Source organism: Leopardus geoffroyi, chromosome B1 (genome assembly GCF_018350155.1).
Source record: "Leopardus geoffroyi isolate Oge1 chromosome B1, O.geoffroyi_Oge1_pat1.0, whole genome shotgun sequence".
NCBI lineage: Eukaryota > Metazoa > Chordata > Mammalia > Carnivora > Felidae > Leopardus > Leopardus geoffroyi.
The window spans coordinates 161,394,482-161,412,432 of NC_059327.1; the positions used below are offsets into that span (position 1 = coordinate 161,394,482).

Here is a 17,951-nt window from a genome sequence, read left to right on the forward strand (position 1 = left end):
TTCCAGAGTCTGGGGCTGTTTATGGAATAAGCAGATGTGTGTGTCTCAGCGAAAGTCAGACTTTTTTCCTGAAGTGTTGATGAAAGACATTAGCCCAGTGCTTGTTAATCAGTTAGTTTTCTGATGTGGATTTTTTTGAGCATGAGGTCACAACAGATGCAGAAGAGATCAGCTGTTCTGAGACCTAACACACACACGATTCTTTTTGCAGTGTATCCACAGGGACCTGGCGGCACGAAATATCCTCTTGTCGGAGAAGAACGTGGTTAAAATCTGTGACTTTGGCTTGGCCCGGGATATCTATAAAGACCCAGATTATGTCAGAAAAGGAGATGTAAGTTTCAAAGATGAACCCATTGATCTGTTAAATTGCAGGATCCAAATTCCTCTTTGCAAGCTTCAGGACCTGTGTTGGGAACAAAGGAAGTTTTTTCTTCAGATTATGTGCTAAGTTGGGTTCTGATTCCTTGTCTTCTACCCTCTTAGGCTCGCCTCCCTTTGAAATGGATGGCCCCAGAAACAATTTTTGACCGAGTGTACACAATTCAGAGTGATGTGTGGTCTTTTGGTGTTTTGCTCTGGGAAATATTTTCCTTAGGTAAGTCACGTCGTTTTGTCCCTCCACCCATATTCCAAATAGAACGATATAAGTCAGTGGCCTGACACATATATATATATATATATGATGTTCAAGAAGTAGGCTGAGGGTTTTCTATAAAAGAAAATCAAGTCAAATAATGTCCTATTCCTATTTTATTCTAGGTGCTTCTCCATATCCTGGAGTAAAGATTGATGAGGAATTTTGTAGGCGATTGAAAGAAGGCACTAGAATGAGGGCCCCTGATTATACCACACCAGAAATGTAAGACTTTGGAGGTGTCTTTCTATCCTTTCTTTTCTTATAAAAATTCTTCCTGCCCAGAAGACTTCATGATACAGACCTCTTTTATGACCCAGTCTGTGTCCTACTTCTCCCTGGAAGTCTTCCTTGATAATCTGAAATAGAGAGTCATCTCTTCTTGAAACAACAACCCTATATCGATACCAACCAGTTAGCTTCTATTAGATGTTGATTTATAGGATTTTCTGTACATGATACTCCAAGTGTAGGACTCTGTGTTTTATACAGTGCGGTGTTACTGTTTAGCATCTGGGCTCATGGTGGACGTTTCATAGATGTTTACTCGTTCGAGTGTTTATTTTCAACATCAGATGAGGAAGACGGAGGCAGTTAATGACATTAGTGTTTTGCTTCTCTAGGTACCAGACCATGCTTGACTGCTGGCATGGGGAGCCCAGTCAGAGACCCACGTTTTCAGAGTTGGTGGAACATTTGGGAAATCTGTTACAAGCTAATGCTCAGCAGGTTCGTGACCTCCACCCAAGAAGCGTGTACAAGGGTTCCTCTCCTCCCTAGATCTCACGGCCACCACGCTGTCCTCTCAGCCACTGAAAAAGGAGCCATATTCTTGCAGATCTGAGCAGCAATGATTTTTTAAAATCTATAATTTCTCTTTTAGATAGATGAGATCCTAATGAGGTCCTAATCCATAACCTGGGAGCAGACCACTCGTTCCTCCTGATGTATCTTTTTGTTGTCTTCAGATGCTCTCCTAAAGTTAAAAAAAAAAAAAAAAAAAATCGTTGACCCACAGAATATCAACAATGGGTGGGATTTCAAGGAATTTAATACACTGTGCAGGCAAAACTGCATCTGAACCCTGCAAAATACAAGGCATTTTTCTTAGTAAAATCCCAGGCCCCCATAACTTTCATTGGAGGATTTTAGAATTGTTAACCTTTACCATTAGAAAGTTATTTAATCTCCAGTCAGTGCCTCTTACCACCAGGAATGGAAGCCAATTTCCTCCTGCTTTTCTTTTGAACAGGTAGGGAACAATGGGTCAAATCTGTTTTTATCAGTAAACCTTTTGAACACTTAAAGGTATCAAATCGCCCTTTATTTCTTTCTCTTGATGAAATAATGTTAAGTTGTGCAACCTTTTCTCAGAAGACCCATTTTCCTGCACATTTATTGCTTTTCTCTAGCCTGTCATCAGATTTTCCATTGCCTTGAAATGTAGAGGCTAAAATTGGATGATCTGCCCTTTAAAAGACCTGGCTCGCGTAGGTAGGGCTTTGTGAAGAAATGATTCCTCAGCTCTCCGTGCTTTGCCGCTACGCGTATGGCCCCAGCCTGCTTTGTCTTCCTTGTAACCACAGTCCTCTGTGGCTCCCTTACTCATCTTGTTTTTATATTATCTCTTTTACCGCACTTTCATATACATGTCCCTTTCAAGTGCCCTTTTGTTTTTGACAAACCATTTTGAATGTTGTCTTAAAGTTCTACATTCAGATATGAAAGCGACCTGCCCGCTAACCAAGAAGCCCCCTTGGCCTTTGTTTTTCATGAAAAGGCTCTTGAGGGGCTGAAGCCATAACAATAGCATCGCTGTGTTTGTTGTTTCAGGATGGCAAAGACTATATTGTTCTCCCGATATCAGAGACTTTGAGCATGGAAGAGGATTCTGGACTCTCTCTGCCTACCTCACCTGTTTCCTGTATGGAGGAAGAGGAAGTGTGTGACCCCAAATTCCATTATGACAACACAGCAGGAATCAGGTACTGTATATGGTCAACATCCCCTAGGGGAGCTGGCATGTCAAGGTTCTTTGGGGAGGGGATGGAAGGAAGGCGTTTTCTAAAGCTGCTGCACCCCACTTCCACATTTAACCTTAGCCCCAAGGCTGCTATAAAGGGAAGTGCTCCTTGAAGAGGGCCGGGGTAGGTGAGTTTCTTCCCATCTGTGGTCCACATTGCTGCCATAGCTGTTCCGTTAGAATTCTAAGCCCTGCAGCTGCAAATAGCTGGAATGCCATAGTTTGTTAATCTCCAGAAAAAGAGGCCAGTTTTATATAGACATCTGTATTTAAATTATCCCCATGTACTCTTTTATTAATGTGAATTAAACGGCTTAGGAAAGATTCAGGAAGGAAGAGTTTTATGCATATATGAAAACACACTTGTGCCTCTCTGGCTAGGGTGCAGTCTGCCGGGGGATGTGTCCTGCATTTGACTGGACAGCACATCTTCCGAAGCCCCTCCCTAGTCTGATTTTCAGCATTTTATTTGCATAATGGGACTTCTGGGCTTATTTGAAACACATGCACTGCAGTCCTCGCCTGATTTGTAAAGGGGTTCTGAAGGCAGCTTCCTTTCTTCTCTCTCCCAGCACCTGTGCATGAGGCAAGAGTCGGTATGGTTTCTGTCATATAATAGTCAAATTGTCTTTTACTAAGCCTGGGACGTCGTGTCTTTGCTTTGTTTCTTTTCCCACTCTTGTGGGTGTTTTCTTCCTGTCACTGGACCCCCTGACAGCACAGTCCAGCCTGCCCTCTTGAGTGTGCTGTGGCTGCAGGGAGTGGCACGGAGCTCTAGGTCTGCCAGGCTGCCAGGGGTTGGGGGGGAGGCCCCCTGGACCCCTTGACCCGTGGGATCCCACAGGGTGGCGGGAACACTGCCAGAGTGGGTAGAAGCTGACAGGCGAGCTGCCCGTTGAATCTGTGTCAAGAACTTTCAGCATTTCTCGAAGAACGTTTCCTTACATGATCGGATTTTGCTCACGGGATAACTCTCAGCGTTAGGCAAGGTAGAAACTATGATCTTTTCTTGATGTAGATGTTGAATGTGAGGCTCAGGGCAATCGCTTGGTGGAAAGAAAACTTGGTGGTTAAAGATCCAGATTTTAGAGGCAGGTAGAACTGGTTGGACCCCAAGTATGCCTCTTAGTGACCTGGCGCACATCTTCACTGGGACCCAGGTGAAGACACTGCTGTTCAAAAATTATTATTTTCAGAATTACATGGTATATTGTATTTCTAAGTGGCTGGCACTCAGAGCACTCAGTGCACGATAGCGATTAAGCAAGCTGCTTAAAATTGCATCTCCCAGACAAATCCAGTTCCTCTGATACCTGTCTGAGTCCTATTGTCTGCCACACCCAGTGGGACCCTCAGAGAGAAAAATTAATGAACTGAAAACCAGTAATTCCACTCTCACGCTTAAAAACCTTTAGTTCATGGGGCGCCTGGGTGGCGCAGTCGGTTAAGCGTCCGACTTCAGCCAGGTCACGATCTCGCAGTCCGTGAGTTCGAGCCCCGCGTCAGGCTCTGGGCTGATGGCTCAGAGCCTGGAGCCTGTTTCCGATTCTGTGTCTCCCTCTCTCTCTGCCCCTCCCCCGTTCATGCTCTGTCTCTCTCTGTCCCAAAAATAAATAAAAACGTTGAAAAAAGAAAAAAAAAATTAAAAAAAAACCTTCAGTTCAAAGAGCTTGGGTGGCTCAGTCGATTAAGCGTCTGACTCTTGGTTTCAGCCCAGGTCTCGATCTCACAGGTGATGGGATCGAGCCCTTTGTGCTGACAACGTGGAGAGACTGTCTGTTTCTCCCTGTCTCTCTTCCCCTCCCGCCTCCCCCCCCCCCCCAAAATAAATAAACTTAAAAAACAAAACAAAACAACACCAAAACCCTCTAGTTCAAGCTTGGCTGGCCTTCTGGGGGTGGTAGTTATTCCTGCAACATCACTGCCTTCTGCCCGATCAGAAAGCCATTTGATCATCAACCATATTCCTTGGGTTTTTTGTGACCAGGTGGAGTGAGGACCTGAGCCGGCAGCCTCTTGGCTCGCTTGGACGCTTTGCATATGGTGCCAAGAGTCGATGAGGTCATGTTGGTGTAATGGAAGTGCCGAACGCAATGCCGGATCTAAGTCAGGGCTGCTAACACTTATCCCCAGAAGCATGGACAAATGTGACACCACACTCTGAGCATAGGCCTGGCTCCTATTTTCTGTCTGTGATTTTCGAATGGGTCTTTTCCAGTCCAGTTTCTCTTTTAGCCAGCCATAATTTGAAAACTAAAATGGAAATTGGAATCTTTTGTCTGCACCCCCTCTCAGCTGCCTCCACCTTTTTTCCTTTTGCAAAAACAAGACTCCACAGTCACAGGCGAATCATCGGGGTTAAAAGAAACCCAGAACGGAGGCATCTGCACATGGCACACCTCATGCTGAGGCTCTCTTTGGGTTCTGCTTCCCCGGGGGCAGACCAGAGATGAGGCTGGGGTGCTTCTCGGCGGACTTGTTCTCTCTCCTTTTTCACATTTCCAGTCAGGTCGGAAAGCTGAGGAGTCTTTCTCATTCATTTCCTCTTTATAGTTTTCAGTCTCCTTGCATTATAAATAGAGCTGGACAGAGGCACTGCTGTGGGCACCGACCTCCTGGTCCGTGGCCCCTTTAAATTATTTAAAAATATTTGTTCAACATTTATTTGGGGAAGAGGCTGAGAGGGGTGTGGGGAGGGGGGAGGGGGACGGATCGCTGGTGTCTAGACTCAGCTTTGCCTCTAATTTCCCGTGTGGATCAGCTCTGGCCCCAGGTTTGCATGCCTTCTGCAAGAAAACACATATTAATTGGACTCATCTTTCTATGAGGGCAGTTTGGGGACCATCTGTGCTTGCTCCATCATTTTCCCCAGGGAGTTTCACCTCCTACTCCAAGCAGCTTATCAAAGATTTCTTTTCTCTCCCAGAGAAAGGTTTTGGCACATACCATTTTTCTTCATTTTGGTTAATTGCTGGTGATGATTAAGCGCTCCTGTGGATTGATGTCTGGGACTGCCTCCTGGCTAGATGTTCCTGAATTTGGCTGTGAGATCAGAGTGCTTGAAATGAAACTGTCCTTTCTCCACCTTCTGTCTGTCCGCTCCCCCGCCCTGTTCCCACCACGTGGTCAGTGGGCGCGTGGGAGAGAGCAGTGCTGTGCACATAGTAGGTGCTCAACAAAGACTCGAACAATCACATCCATTGTTCTTTTCTACTTTTTCCTTCCTGCTACTTTTCCGAGGGAGTCAGTGTGGAGTAGGGTAGCAAAACAAAGCGAAACAATGGGCTTTAGAATCTGAAGGCCAATTTCATATCCCAATTCTAGCCATTTCCTCCCTAAGTCTCAGCTTCCTCGACTTTTTTTCCAAGACAGCTGCATTATTGCCCAAGCTTACCCTCTCTAGTTGATTCTATATCCTGAATATCTCTGGGATATGTCTACTTCTCCAAACCCTGTCGGCATCACCTTTCATAGGCTGCCCTACTTTCTCCTAGATACGTGGAAAAGAGCCCCCTGATTGGTCTCATGGCCTCTGTTTTCACCTTCCTGTACCCAGAGCCATCTTTCTAAAGGGTGCATCTGACTTTGTTAGTCTCAGGCTTCAAATCTTTCAGTGGCTGCTTATAACCCTCAAAATAATAATCCAGGGGCGCCTGGGTGGCGCAGTCGGTTAAGCGTCCGACTTCAGCCAGGTCACGATCTCGCGGTCCGTGAGTTCGAGCCCCGCGTCGGGCTCTGGGCTGATGGCTCAGAGCCTGGAGCCTGTTTCCGATTCTGTGTCTCCCTCTCTCTCTGCCCCTCCCCCGTTCATGCTCTGTCTCTCTCTGTCCCCAAAATAAATAAACCTTGAAAAAAAAAATTAAAAAAAAAATAATAATCCAGATATTTTAGTTTTGTGATTTTGGATAAGTTCCTTAACCTTTTGATGCTTCGGTTTCCTCATCTGAACTTGGGATAATAATACCCACCCCTGACAGGTATCATTTTTGAAGGTGCAATGAGATAACAGTTGAGGAGCATTTTAGCACAGTGCCTGGCAGGTGGTAGATTCTCAGTAAAGGATTCCTGGATCAGGGAATGAGCAAATGAATGATTAACTCTATGGTACCAATAGTTTTTGGCAATAGTCCGGACTGGACTCAGGAGAAGTGGGCTTTTCTCTCTCTCCTTATTTATTAGGTCCTCCTTTAGGTGGAGTTTCCGGAGGGAAGATGTCACTGGTGAACCTCATTCTCTTCTCTCCGTAAGGGGAGGAACCAGCCTCCTGGGGCAGGGGAGGGAGACTCGATTTCCATTCTCCTCCTTTGGCTCAAGCAAGTCCTCACTCCACTTGGTCACAGAAAACACAAGGAATACGTAACATGTCCAGGAGCCTGCCGGGGAGGGGGGGGGCGGGCAGTATGCAGGGACGAGCGTGAAAAGTGAATTTGCCGTCCCTTGCTGTGAAACAGACGGACTTCCTTTCTCTTCACTTGGGCTGTCGGTGATCTTAACAGGATCGCTCAAGACTCACCCAAAGCCACATGGTAGGGAAGGAGCACCCCCAGAAAACAGGTGATATGGTGTCTGACAAGTCCCATTCTTTGAACTCCTGAAGGAAGCTGGTATCCTTTGGAATTCAAGGAGGAAAACAAGCTTTGGCTGATAGAGCGTCGTTCCTTCTGAGAACATTTGCCACCCACCTCATCAGCCCTCCAGATATCTTTGTGAGTGAGGGAGAGAAAGCTATTACCAACACATTTTAGAGGCAGAGCCACCGAGGCAGAGAAATATTCACGACTTTCCCAAGTATGTGTAGTCAGTGGTAGACTTTGAAATAGACACAATATCTCATGACTCTTAAACCACACTGCCTTTTCCCAAGACCAACAATTCTGTGGGCCGAAAATAGGGGATTGTGAGACAGCCCGCCATCCCATCTACGCATTAAGCCTCAATTACATGCAGAAGGAGGAGGTTGTCTCCAGATCCTGCTGGGTTTAGTGTCCTTTCTGGAACCCAGGTGAGATTCAGTAAGATCTTCAGGTGTCTCCTCTGCCCATCTTTCACTGAATGGTTGCTCTGTGAGCGTTACCTAGAAAAACGTTTCTGGAGATGGCCAGAAAGATGTGTAACACTCGGCAGTGTGTTGAGAGCCCGGTGGAGGAACCTCAGGCCATCAGGAAGCCAAGCAGAAGGCAGTTGATCACTTGCTTTGCTGATGTTGTCTTTAGTCCAGCCCTGGTCCTCAGAAATATGATTCAAAGGAACGGGAGCTCATCTAGGCCCCTCACTTATATTATACTTTTAAATAGGCTTTCACAGGAAATTAAGCCTCCAATGTGCGCTAGCAGAGAAAGATTTTTGTTTTGTTTTGTGTTTCTTTTTCCAAAGGATGTTTTGAAGGTTGCTATTAAACTTGTGGTTGAAAGATAATGAACTTAGGTATCACTTTTGGTATCTGCAGCCAAATATACCACCACTAAAATATAAATATTTGTTCTTTTGCAGTCAGTATCTGCAGAACAGTAAGCGAAAGAGCCGGCCCGTGAGTGTAAAAACATTTGAAGATATCCCGTTGGAAGAACCAGAAGTAAAAGTAATCCCAGATGTAAGTACATCTTTTAAAAATAGTCTTAAAAACAATACAAAGGATGAAATGTTAGCTAGATAAATATTAGCCTAAGCGTTAGAGCCTTGGGGCCTCATTATAAGGCTGTCCTTGAGGGTATGTGTCATGGGCTCATTATGGAGATGGCACTGATCAGCGCCCCCCCTTGCTTTTTACATAAGTACAGTCCCTGGCCCAAGTTTCTAGACAGTCTAGCGCCATGCACAATTCCACTCAAGTGTAAATAGTATCGTTGAGAAAAGAGGGATGGAAACAGGTCTCCTCAGCTGCTTCTTCCTAAATTCTTTTCTTCCGGGCCTGGGTTTACTACTAGGAAGTGGTTGTTCTCCTTGTAGCTTGTACAGTTTCGGGCTATGATATCTTCACCTCCCTCTGTTGAACCCTGGAGAGTATTGTCTGATAGATGGGTTAAGAAATCAATTTAATTGGAGCTCCTGGGTGGCTCAGTCGGTTAAGCGTCTGACTTCGGCCCAGGTCATGGTCCCACGCTTCGTGGGTTCGAGCCTCACATCGGGCTCTGTGCTGACAGCTCAGAGCCTGGAGCCTGCTTCGGATTCTGTGTCTCCCTCTCTCCCTGCCCCGCCCCTGCTTGCACTCTGTCTCTCTGTCTCCCAAAAATAAATAAATATTAAAAAAAAAAAAAAGAAATCAGTTTAATTAATTGGTCAGTGTGCACACTCATCAATTGTGCCATCTCATTGTCTCTTAAAAAGGACAACCAGACGGACAGTGGTATGGTTCTTGCATCAGAAGAGCTGAAAACCTTGGAAGACAGAACCAAATTAGCTCCATCTTTTAGGTAAGGCTCAGCCACATAGAAAAGACAAAGCTCAACAGGAATTTTTGGAGGGAACTTAGGACTTTTCGTAGAGACAGTTTTCCCTTTTTGTGTCTTTGGTAGGTAGTCAGATTTGCATCAGCTGAACCAATAAAGAACTGAAACTAATCAAACAAATAAATTACCTGGCATACCTAAAAAAGAATCTGAAATTCATTAGGGTATTTGGTCAGCTTTTATGAGAATTTATGAATACCAGGGTATTTTTATATTTATATGGTCAGTGGTTTGTATGGTACTGGCTAAATAACAAAGGTCATTGGATGCAATCCATCAAATTGAGATGATAAAAATCTTTGTGGACTCCGAAGAATTTTCAAACCTGTACATAAGTGAGTGCATCTGTCTTTAGAAGTATGATGTATAAAAAATAAACCAGTATCTATTTGTTTGAGATACTTAAGTATTATTGGCTGGCTTATTTGGCTTATTGTTATTATTGGCTAATTTGCGGGGAAAATACAAAATTTCGTGTTGAATATGATTTCCCCCGTGTGGTTTTGTAGGAATTTGTAGTTGTTTTGAATAGACGTATCTGCTTTTAACCTAACAAATAAATGAAAATCTGTGTAAAAATAGCGAGATGAAGAGCAGTTACCTGTTTGTGAATGAGCTCACTCTAGGTAAGAGTAGAGAAGACTTCGATCTACTTGTAATAGAACCATTTTATAAAATGGGAATACCTACGGGTTATGAGGGATGTTCACTTAAAGAAAACAAAAATAAAATGAGCCACTGTGCAATTTTTTGTTGGCTTTAGGCCCAAGGTAAGAAATTGTTCGAGCCAATCATGTGTTTCACTCATTGATTTAAAATGTGTTTATTCAGCAGTGACTATGTGCCAGCTACGATGCCATTGTTTGAGGCATTAACCTCATTTGACTGAGGTTGGATTGAAAGAGAAATTGTATTTCTAGTTATTTGAAATAACTTTCAAACCATATATGAACATAGAGTGAATGAAATATTTTTTTGGTAGTTTTTAACACGGATAATTTGGTAAAGCACGTATGCAGGGGGGAAAAGACCCGTACCTCAGAATGGTTTGAGAAAATGTAAATCCTGAAGTTTTACGCTTTTAGGCTTTGACATGATTATGGTTTCTCGTGATGCCATGCCACTGAAAACATTCTCTAGTTGCTGCTGAGTGATCCAGGCCCCCAGTCCTTCCAAAGAATGTGGTTTTGATGAGTAAAAAGCAGTTTTTGACAGTCTGGCTTGATTGCACACACACGCTTCAACGTATTCAAGTTTAAAGTTGCTCAAGAACTTTATTAACACCGTGCACATGCCTTGTAATCCCTAATTGACAGTGTGAGGAAAGCAGAAGTGGACTTTCAGAACCTCCCAATTTCCTTTCCCATCATGAAAGAGTCCCTTTGGCTCCTATCATTGTATACAAACCTGTCAATCTGCAAGGCCATAAAAACGTTCCGTTGGTTGGAGCCTTTGCATAACTCAGGAGAACTGCCTTTCATCTCCTCGCAGCCTTGAAAGACTTGGACCTGAATTAGAGGACTTATCTGAAACTACTAGCTCATGCTAGTACCTGAAAATAGACATTGTCCGAGTGAACCTGATACGCTGATTAACAAGTGGGAAAGATAGGGGTCGGTGTCTCCAGGGAGATTGCAGCCCCCCCGGGGTCGAGAACGGGGTTAGGATGCGAGGGGCAAGGACTGCCTTCTCTCCGCCAACTCATTTGGTTTCCATGTCTTCCACAGTGGACTGATGCCCAGCAAAAGCAAGGAGTCCGTGGCATCCGAAGGCTCAAACCACACGAGTGGCTACCAGTCCGGGTATCACTCGGACGACACAGACACCACTGTGTACTCCAGCGAGGAGGCAGAACTTTTAAAGCTGGTGGAGATTGGACCACAAGCTGGCAGCGCAGCCCAGATTCTCCAGCCTGACTCTGGACCCGCGTTGGGCTCTCCTCCTGTTTAAAAGGAGGCACCCACGTCCCCCACTCCTGGAAATCACATGAGAGGTGCTGCTCAGATCTTCAAGTGTTGTTCTTTCCACCACCAGGAAGTAGCCACATTTGATTTTCATTTCCTAAAAAAGGACCTCAGACTGCAGGGAGCCAGTCCCCTAGGCATTTCCTAAGAAGATGTTTGTGACTCAAGAATGTGTTTGTGTTTTCTCCCAGTGTTGACTTTCTGTTTATGCGTTGAGAAAGCATGTCTGATGCCTCTTACTCTGGGTCTCTCCGTGGGTTATAACAAAAGGAGTTCAAGGAGTGGCTGCATCTTTCGTGAAGTGGCAGGACCCGTCTCTGTAAAACCAGAAGATAAACCAGGTGATGCTAGTGCTTTAGGTGTTGAAGATGGGAAAGACCTTGAGGGCTGAGTCCGTCCGAGAAGCTCTGTTTGGGACACGTATGGGTCCTCAGCCAAGTCTTACGTGTGGGGTTTGGGTTGGCAGAAAGGAAGATGTTGGCTTGCTCTGAGAGCGGACCGGAGCTTTCAGATGCATTGTGTCGGCCCTGGTGGAGGTGGGCACGGGGTCTGTTAGGAAATGTAAAGGCTTCAGACGAGGTTACTGGTTTTAGAAGGTTGCGTGCTCTTCCCCGTTGGGCTAAATGAGAGCTCCTTGGGCTGTTTCCGACTCCTAATGAGAGTTCCTTCCGGACTCTTACGTGTCTCCTGGCCGAGCTCCAGGAAGGAAATGACGCAGCTCTGGCTCCTTGTCTCCCAGGCCGATCCTTTATTCAGAATGCCACAAAGAAAGGACATTCAGACGGAGGCTCCCTGTCGTGTGGAAGCGTTCTGAGTGTATAAACCAGCTTCTGGTTTCTTCTGGATGAATACCCACCTATCTGTCCTGATGCGATATGTCTGAGCCTGAATGCAGTAGGTTCCGTATCAAGCTGTGGTGTCAAAGCTTCAGGAAGGATTTTACTCTGTTGTTCCTTCTCCCCTCCCTGACCCTTCCCTCTCTTCGCATCCCTGATGGGTCAGCATTTTAGTAATTTGGCCTCTACACTCTAGTCAAAGCTGATTTGGTTTGTTCACTCTCTGAATGACTGTTAGCCAGATTTCAAAATTATTTTATCACCAAAGGTTTAACCCCATCTCTTGTATTATTTAGGCTTCTAACATGTAAAGCTATTTCTACTGGTTTCTGCCCTTGTTCTTTCCTCTTTAAAAAAGAAAATGTATTTTTCATTTGGTATCATAGTGTGAGATGCTGGAACCATGACTGTAAACATGCTGTGGCACATATATTTATAGTCTGTTTATGTAGAAACAAATGTAATATATTAAGACCGTATATTATATATGAGGAACTTTGTACTATTCGCATTTTATATCAGTATTATGTAGCATAACAAAGGCCATAATGCTTTCAGCAATAGATGCCGTTTTATTAAAAAAAAAAAAAAAAACTGAAAAACTCCAGTGAGTCCCTTTGCAAGGTTGTGTTTCTGTTCTTCTCATTTTGCTCACTTCTACAGCGGAGGAGGGGGCGTCAGAGATAGTTGCCATGTGGTTTTTCATTTTTGCTTGTTTCCTTATCCGTATAAAGGATATTTTCGTAAAGTAGTGTATATTTTTGAAACCGATAAATGTATTCTCAGTAAAAAAATAACACAACAGTGTAAGACGATCGCAGCTGTTTGGAGGGAAAGTACTGCTGCCTCTCCCCTTCCTCTTTCATTTGCACAAATAATTCACGCGCACGTGAGCTCTCATTGTATTCTGAGCATTTTTGAGATTCTTAAAACAGGGATGGAGAGATATGTTCTCAGCACTCTAACAGCGTTTGTGGCCTTCCAGTAAACCCTGTGCCTGTCGCTAAAGCCAACCACGAAAATCAGAGAGTGAGAGATCCTGAGACAGGTGGCCAGACCCAGGCACCGGCGGGAAGTGTGGGGCCTACTGGTCGTTTTCAGTGGTGTTTTACTCTGTACTTAAAGTGTCAGGACATCAGACCCAACGCTGCCATTTTGAGGGATTATTTTACCTGAATTCGTTGTGTGATTATCTAAAAAATCACTGGCATCCATGAGTGTCCCTACTCTTTGAGGTATTTTTTTTTTTTCAACGTTTATTTATTTTTGGGACAGAGAGAGACAGAGCATGAACGGGGGAGGGGCAGAGAGAGAGGGAGACACAGAATCGGAAACAGGCTCCAGGCTCTGAGCCATCAGCCCAGAGCCCGACGCGGGGCTCGAACTCACGGACCGCGAGATCGTGACCTGGCTGAAGTCGGACGCCCAACCGACTGTGCCACCCAGGCGCCCCACTTTGAGGTATTTTTTAATACAAGAGTTGTAATGTTTAGATAGTCAAATACACCTATCATTTTTTGTGGCTTCTGGGGTTTTTTAATCTTCTCAATGCTAAAATAAGTTCTCAATGTTCTCCTATCACACTTATGTCCGTGTGGCATTCATTTTTGTATATGGAGTGAGGTAGGAATCTAGCTCTGTTTTCTTCGAGCGGTCATCAATCATGGCAGGACCACATTAAATATACCTCTTGATTAAATAACCTCTTTTCCTCCATGGTTGGGGAAATACACGTTGTACCATTTTCAAACCCTATCATCTCATGGAGGCATTCTGTACAGCTTTATGATGGAGAAGAGGGTGGCCATGGGTGTCTGTGACTCCCGGGGCAGAGCTTACAGATGTGGGCTGTTGGCCGGGATTAGTGGGTTAGGGTCTCTGACAGACTTTGTTTCACTGTCCATCAGGCCCGACCTCGTCTTTCCCGTTAGGACAGTGTCATCCAGTAAAGGAATGGAAGAAGAGTCTAGGCGGTTCAAGATAGAGACGACCTCATAGGAAAAGAGAATTTTCTTCATTTTAGGAAAAAAAGAGATTCTGTTTCTCATAAGCAGCTCCTGGCGCTGTCTCCAATGCCTGGAATTTGGATTCAGCTGAAACTTCACACTTTATAAAGAAATGCTTTCAGCACCTCAGGCAGAATGATTAGGAGGTGAGGTTTGGCTCTCTCCTTCCTCTCTCCTCTGTCTTCCGAGACCCTTGTTCTCAGCTCCTTTTCTCTCCTCATTTGCCCCTGTATTGAAGAGAACCTTGTGGCCTTTTAAAGTGCTTCCTTCACGGTCTTATTTTCAGAGCTTGAATTGGAGACATTTGGTGTATTTTAGGTGCGGCTCCGTCCCCGCTTGGCTCCTGGCCCCTCGCCTTCTCTCCCTTTTCTTGCTTTGTTCTTCTGCCTCCTTTCAAACTCCTCTGGCCCTTCACCTTCTGTTTCTCTCTTTCCACTAACCTTCCTCTGCTCTGCTCCCTCCGGCTCCACCCCCTGCAGCCTTTCTCTTACATCATGGCAGGACAGAGAGAGCTGTGGGGGATTTAAGTTCATTACCCCACTAAGTTTTCCTATGAAGGCACATTCCTTTGTCTTCTTCAATGAAAGAAAAGAAGAAAAGTAAAAGTCCCAAACCCACAACTTCGTAGTTAACCCTATTTTCCTGTTTCCCCCAGCAAGTCTTTCTACCTCTCGCTCACATATCAGTCTCCAAGATGATACAATGTAGGCAAACCCAGAAAACTAAAGCCTTTGAGAGACTGGCTTTTCAGATACATCTTTGCACATTTGCATGCCCTTTTCCTGTAGGGGCAGTAGGCGTATAACATCTATGCTTTCTCCCATACGTAGTAAATAAGCACCACTCAAAGGGGGTTCTAATCTGTTTTTATAACATTGCATTTTCTTTTTTTTTCCTCTCTTTTTTTTTAAATTTAAATTCAAGTTAGTTAACATGCAGTGCAGTCTTGGCTTTAGGAGTAGAACCCGGTGATTCATCTCTTACATATGACACCCAGTGCTCATCCTGAAAAGTGCCCTTCTTAATGCCCATCACCCATTTAACCCACCCCCCACCCACCCTCCTTCCAGCAACCCTGAGTTTGTTCTCAGTATTTAAGAGTCTCTTATATGATTTCACTCATATGTGGAATTTGAGAAATATAACAGATGAACATAGGGGAAGGAAAGGAAAAATAAGACAAAAACAGAGAGGGAGGGAAACATTGCATTTTCTACATGAATTTCTTCCACATAAGGGCTTATACATAAGTGAAAATCTGGGCAGTCCTTTTTTTTTTAAATTGTTTAATGTTTATTTAATTTTGAGAGAGAAAGGAACAGAGTGGGAGCAGGGGAGGGGCAGAGAAAGAGAGAGAGAGAGAGAGAGAGACATAATCCAAAGCAGTCTCCAGGCTCTGAGCTGTCAGCACAGAGCCCAAAGCGGGTCTTGAACTCATGAACTGTGAGATCATGACCTGAGCCGAAGTCGGATGCTTAACTGACAGCCACCCAGGCACCCCTGGGCAGTCTTTTTGAAAGCAGTTTTAAGTCCAGTTGTTTTGGAATATGTTACAGAATTCTCTTAGGTGATAAAGAAATTAAAAAAGGCAAAAAAAAAAAAAAATCATTTACTCTGGGTTTGATGAGAATACAGAGAAGTGGAAGAATCTAGGAGGAGGACCCAGAGAGAAGTCAACAGCCAGGGTGGCCAGAAGCTCTGGAGTGACTCTAGTAGAACATACCAGTCCCAGCAGAGGTCTGCTCAGAGATAAGGGCTCTGAGTTAGAAAAAAGTAGTCTAGGGACGACCACGGAGAAGGCAACTATTATGGTAAACTGTGATTCATATCAAACAAATATTAGTGAGAAGACATCAAATTGTGCCTTAGATTTTATTTTCTTCAGAATACTACGGGTGACCTCTGTGTAACTTCTTGGCACCATTAAATTGAGTAGTTTCACTCAGATGTGTTTGGTTAAAAATAGGAATGAAAATCTGTGATTTGGTTTTTTTAACTTTGACTTCATTGGTTTATTTCAAGGACTTTAGAACCTAGGACCAGGGTACTTAACCGATAACAGACGTGCTTACTAACACCAATGAGCGCGTACCCTCATACCTTAATTGTTTGAAGCTCAACTTTTAGATACATTGCAGCAGAAAAAGGGCAGGGAAGAAGAAGACCGGACTTTGCTCCAGTATTGTTCCATTCTTTGCTGTGTTCGTCCACTCCCTTCTTCAGGAAGTGACATTTAGGGAGAATAACCTCAGGAACGTGGGTGGGTTCTTCAGCGTTACAGGTTCTCTCAACTGCCTGAGCCCATGTGGAGCTCACAGGATATGGGGCACAGAAGGACTCATCCAAAACCCTCTGTGCTATCATGGAGCATCTCTGAAGCTGACATGCCTTATCCCGACAAAGGAGGTTGAAAACATGCCATTCGTTGCCACAGAGAGAACTTGAATGGAAATGAAAACCCAGATGCAAAATAGGGAATTCTGACTAGATATAGGGCGAGCGATGATATCTCACCTTTGTCCCCTCTCGCTGACGAGAAAATTCGCAGATGGTATCTTGCAGTACATGTTGGCGGCAAGCAAATCGAACCCTTGCGTAGAAATCAAGCACCAAGATTCAAGTACCTTGCTACTAAATTTTTAAAGCAAGTAATATTTTATTTATTTGTTTGTATTTAACTATACTTACAAGAAGCGTACAATGTGTCCGATACTCTTTTTTTTAAAGTTTATTAATATTAACTCGTGTATTTCAAAAGGACCTTAAAGAAAGATGGTGGCATCACAAGGGAGACTGGGTAGGATACATAAAGGGATCCTCACTGATGGTTTCCAGGAACGTTTGGTAGGCATTTGTGATGTGCAGATCACCTAAGCAGGCAGTGGTCCTAACTATTCCCTTAGCTACATGGGTCAAGAGTTATCAACAGGACCATTGAGAGGAGGAACCCCAATCTTATTCCACAGCTCTCAGCATATCCCTATGATCTCGCCTTAAATTGAGTACAGTTCTCATTATTGGCACATTCTTTATTCAGTCCTTCTTGAGTAAAGACCTGAGTTCAAAAACCTTTTTAGGTATTATAATACATTGATTCCACCATAGTGGGGGAGGGGGAACTCAACCTGACTTTAGAGTCAGGGTGCGCAAGAGAAAAACCAGGTAAGAAGCCATCTCACAGAAGGCTGAAGAAATTAGGTTTATATTTGTCTGGTTCGCCTCATGTTGCAAAATTCGCATTTGGCTTGTAAAGCGAGATGAGATTCTGATAGGGCTCCAGAATTCCATGTTGGCAGGCATTGTATAGCAACACAGAAGGAATCTTTGGTTTCATCATAAGTAACATTGCATTGTCCTTTATACTACTGCGCTACATTATAAACTTCTCCAGTAGGTGAAAATGCAAAGTACAGAGAGAATACATTCCATCACTGTTGTTAGTTTTACTAGGAATTCTTCAAGAGGGATTATTTTATATAATGACTTCTTCTTGGGCATTTCAAAATATTATCAGGTAACATGCAACATTTCATAAGCACATCTGTTTCACAGATCAAAGTGTACTCCTGTATAAACTGCCCTGAGAAGCTTTTAAGTAGCCTGTGCTTGAAGTCAATAGAAGTGAATTTTCTTTTTATTCAATCATCGAATAGATGATTGTGCCTTTCCCCCCCCCCTCTCTCCTGTGTGGTATGGTTGGCAAATTGCCTTGAGGATCCGTCACGAAGACAGAAAAAAAGATCCTCATTCTTCTCTTATCACCTTATTCATCAGTGAATTTCTGTGTTCTGCCCAGCTTTCGTTCTCGTAGTCGTTTGCACCAGAGGAGAGCTTTTCTTCTTTGACTGAAGACCAAGGCACCAGGATGTCATGCCAGAAAACATTCCTGAGTCAGATCTGACAGAATTAGTTACTAATGTTAACTTAAAGTACAGTGAGAATTAATTTTGGGTGACATAGGTATTACAGTAAGTTCAGTCATGACGGAACAGAATTTCTAGATAAATATATATTAATGGATTTCACTCTCATTATGCTT

At 44.0% G+C, this 17,951-nt stretch overlaps 1 protein-coding gene across 1 annotated transcript in view; it reads left to right on the forward strand.

Moving 5' to 3' along the window:
* KDR (kinase insert domain receptor) overlaps positions 1–12,513 on the forward strand; it is a 47,479-nt gene extending 34,966 nt beyond the window's left edge. The window contains exons 23-30 of the mRNA XM_045474024.1: positions 212–334; positions 487–598; positions 763–862; positions 1,261–1,366; positions 2,471–2,622; positions 8,151–8,250; positions 8,985–9,070; positions 10,834–12,513. Of these exons, the coding sequence (XP_045329980.1) occupies positions 212–334; positions 487–598; positions 763–862; positions 1,261–1,366; positions 2,471–2,622; positions 8,151–8,250; positions 8,985–9,070; positions 10,834–11,056 (1,002 nt within the window). The 3' untranslated portion in view covers positions 11,057–12,513. The remainder of the gene's footprint in view (positions 1–211; positions 335–486; positions 599–762; positions 863–1,260; positions 1,367–2,470; positions 2,623–8,150; positions 8,251–8,984; positions 9,071–10,833) is intronic.
* Positions 12,514–17,951: the final 5,438 nt, after the last annotated feature.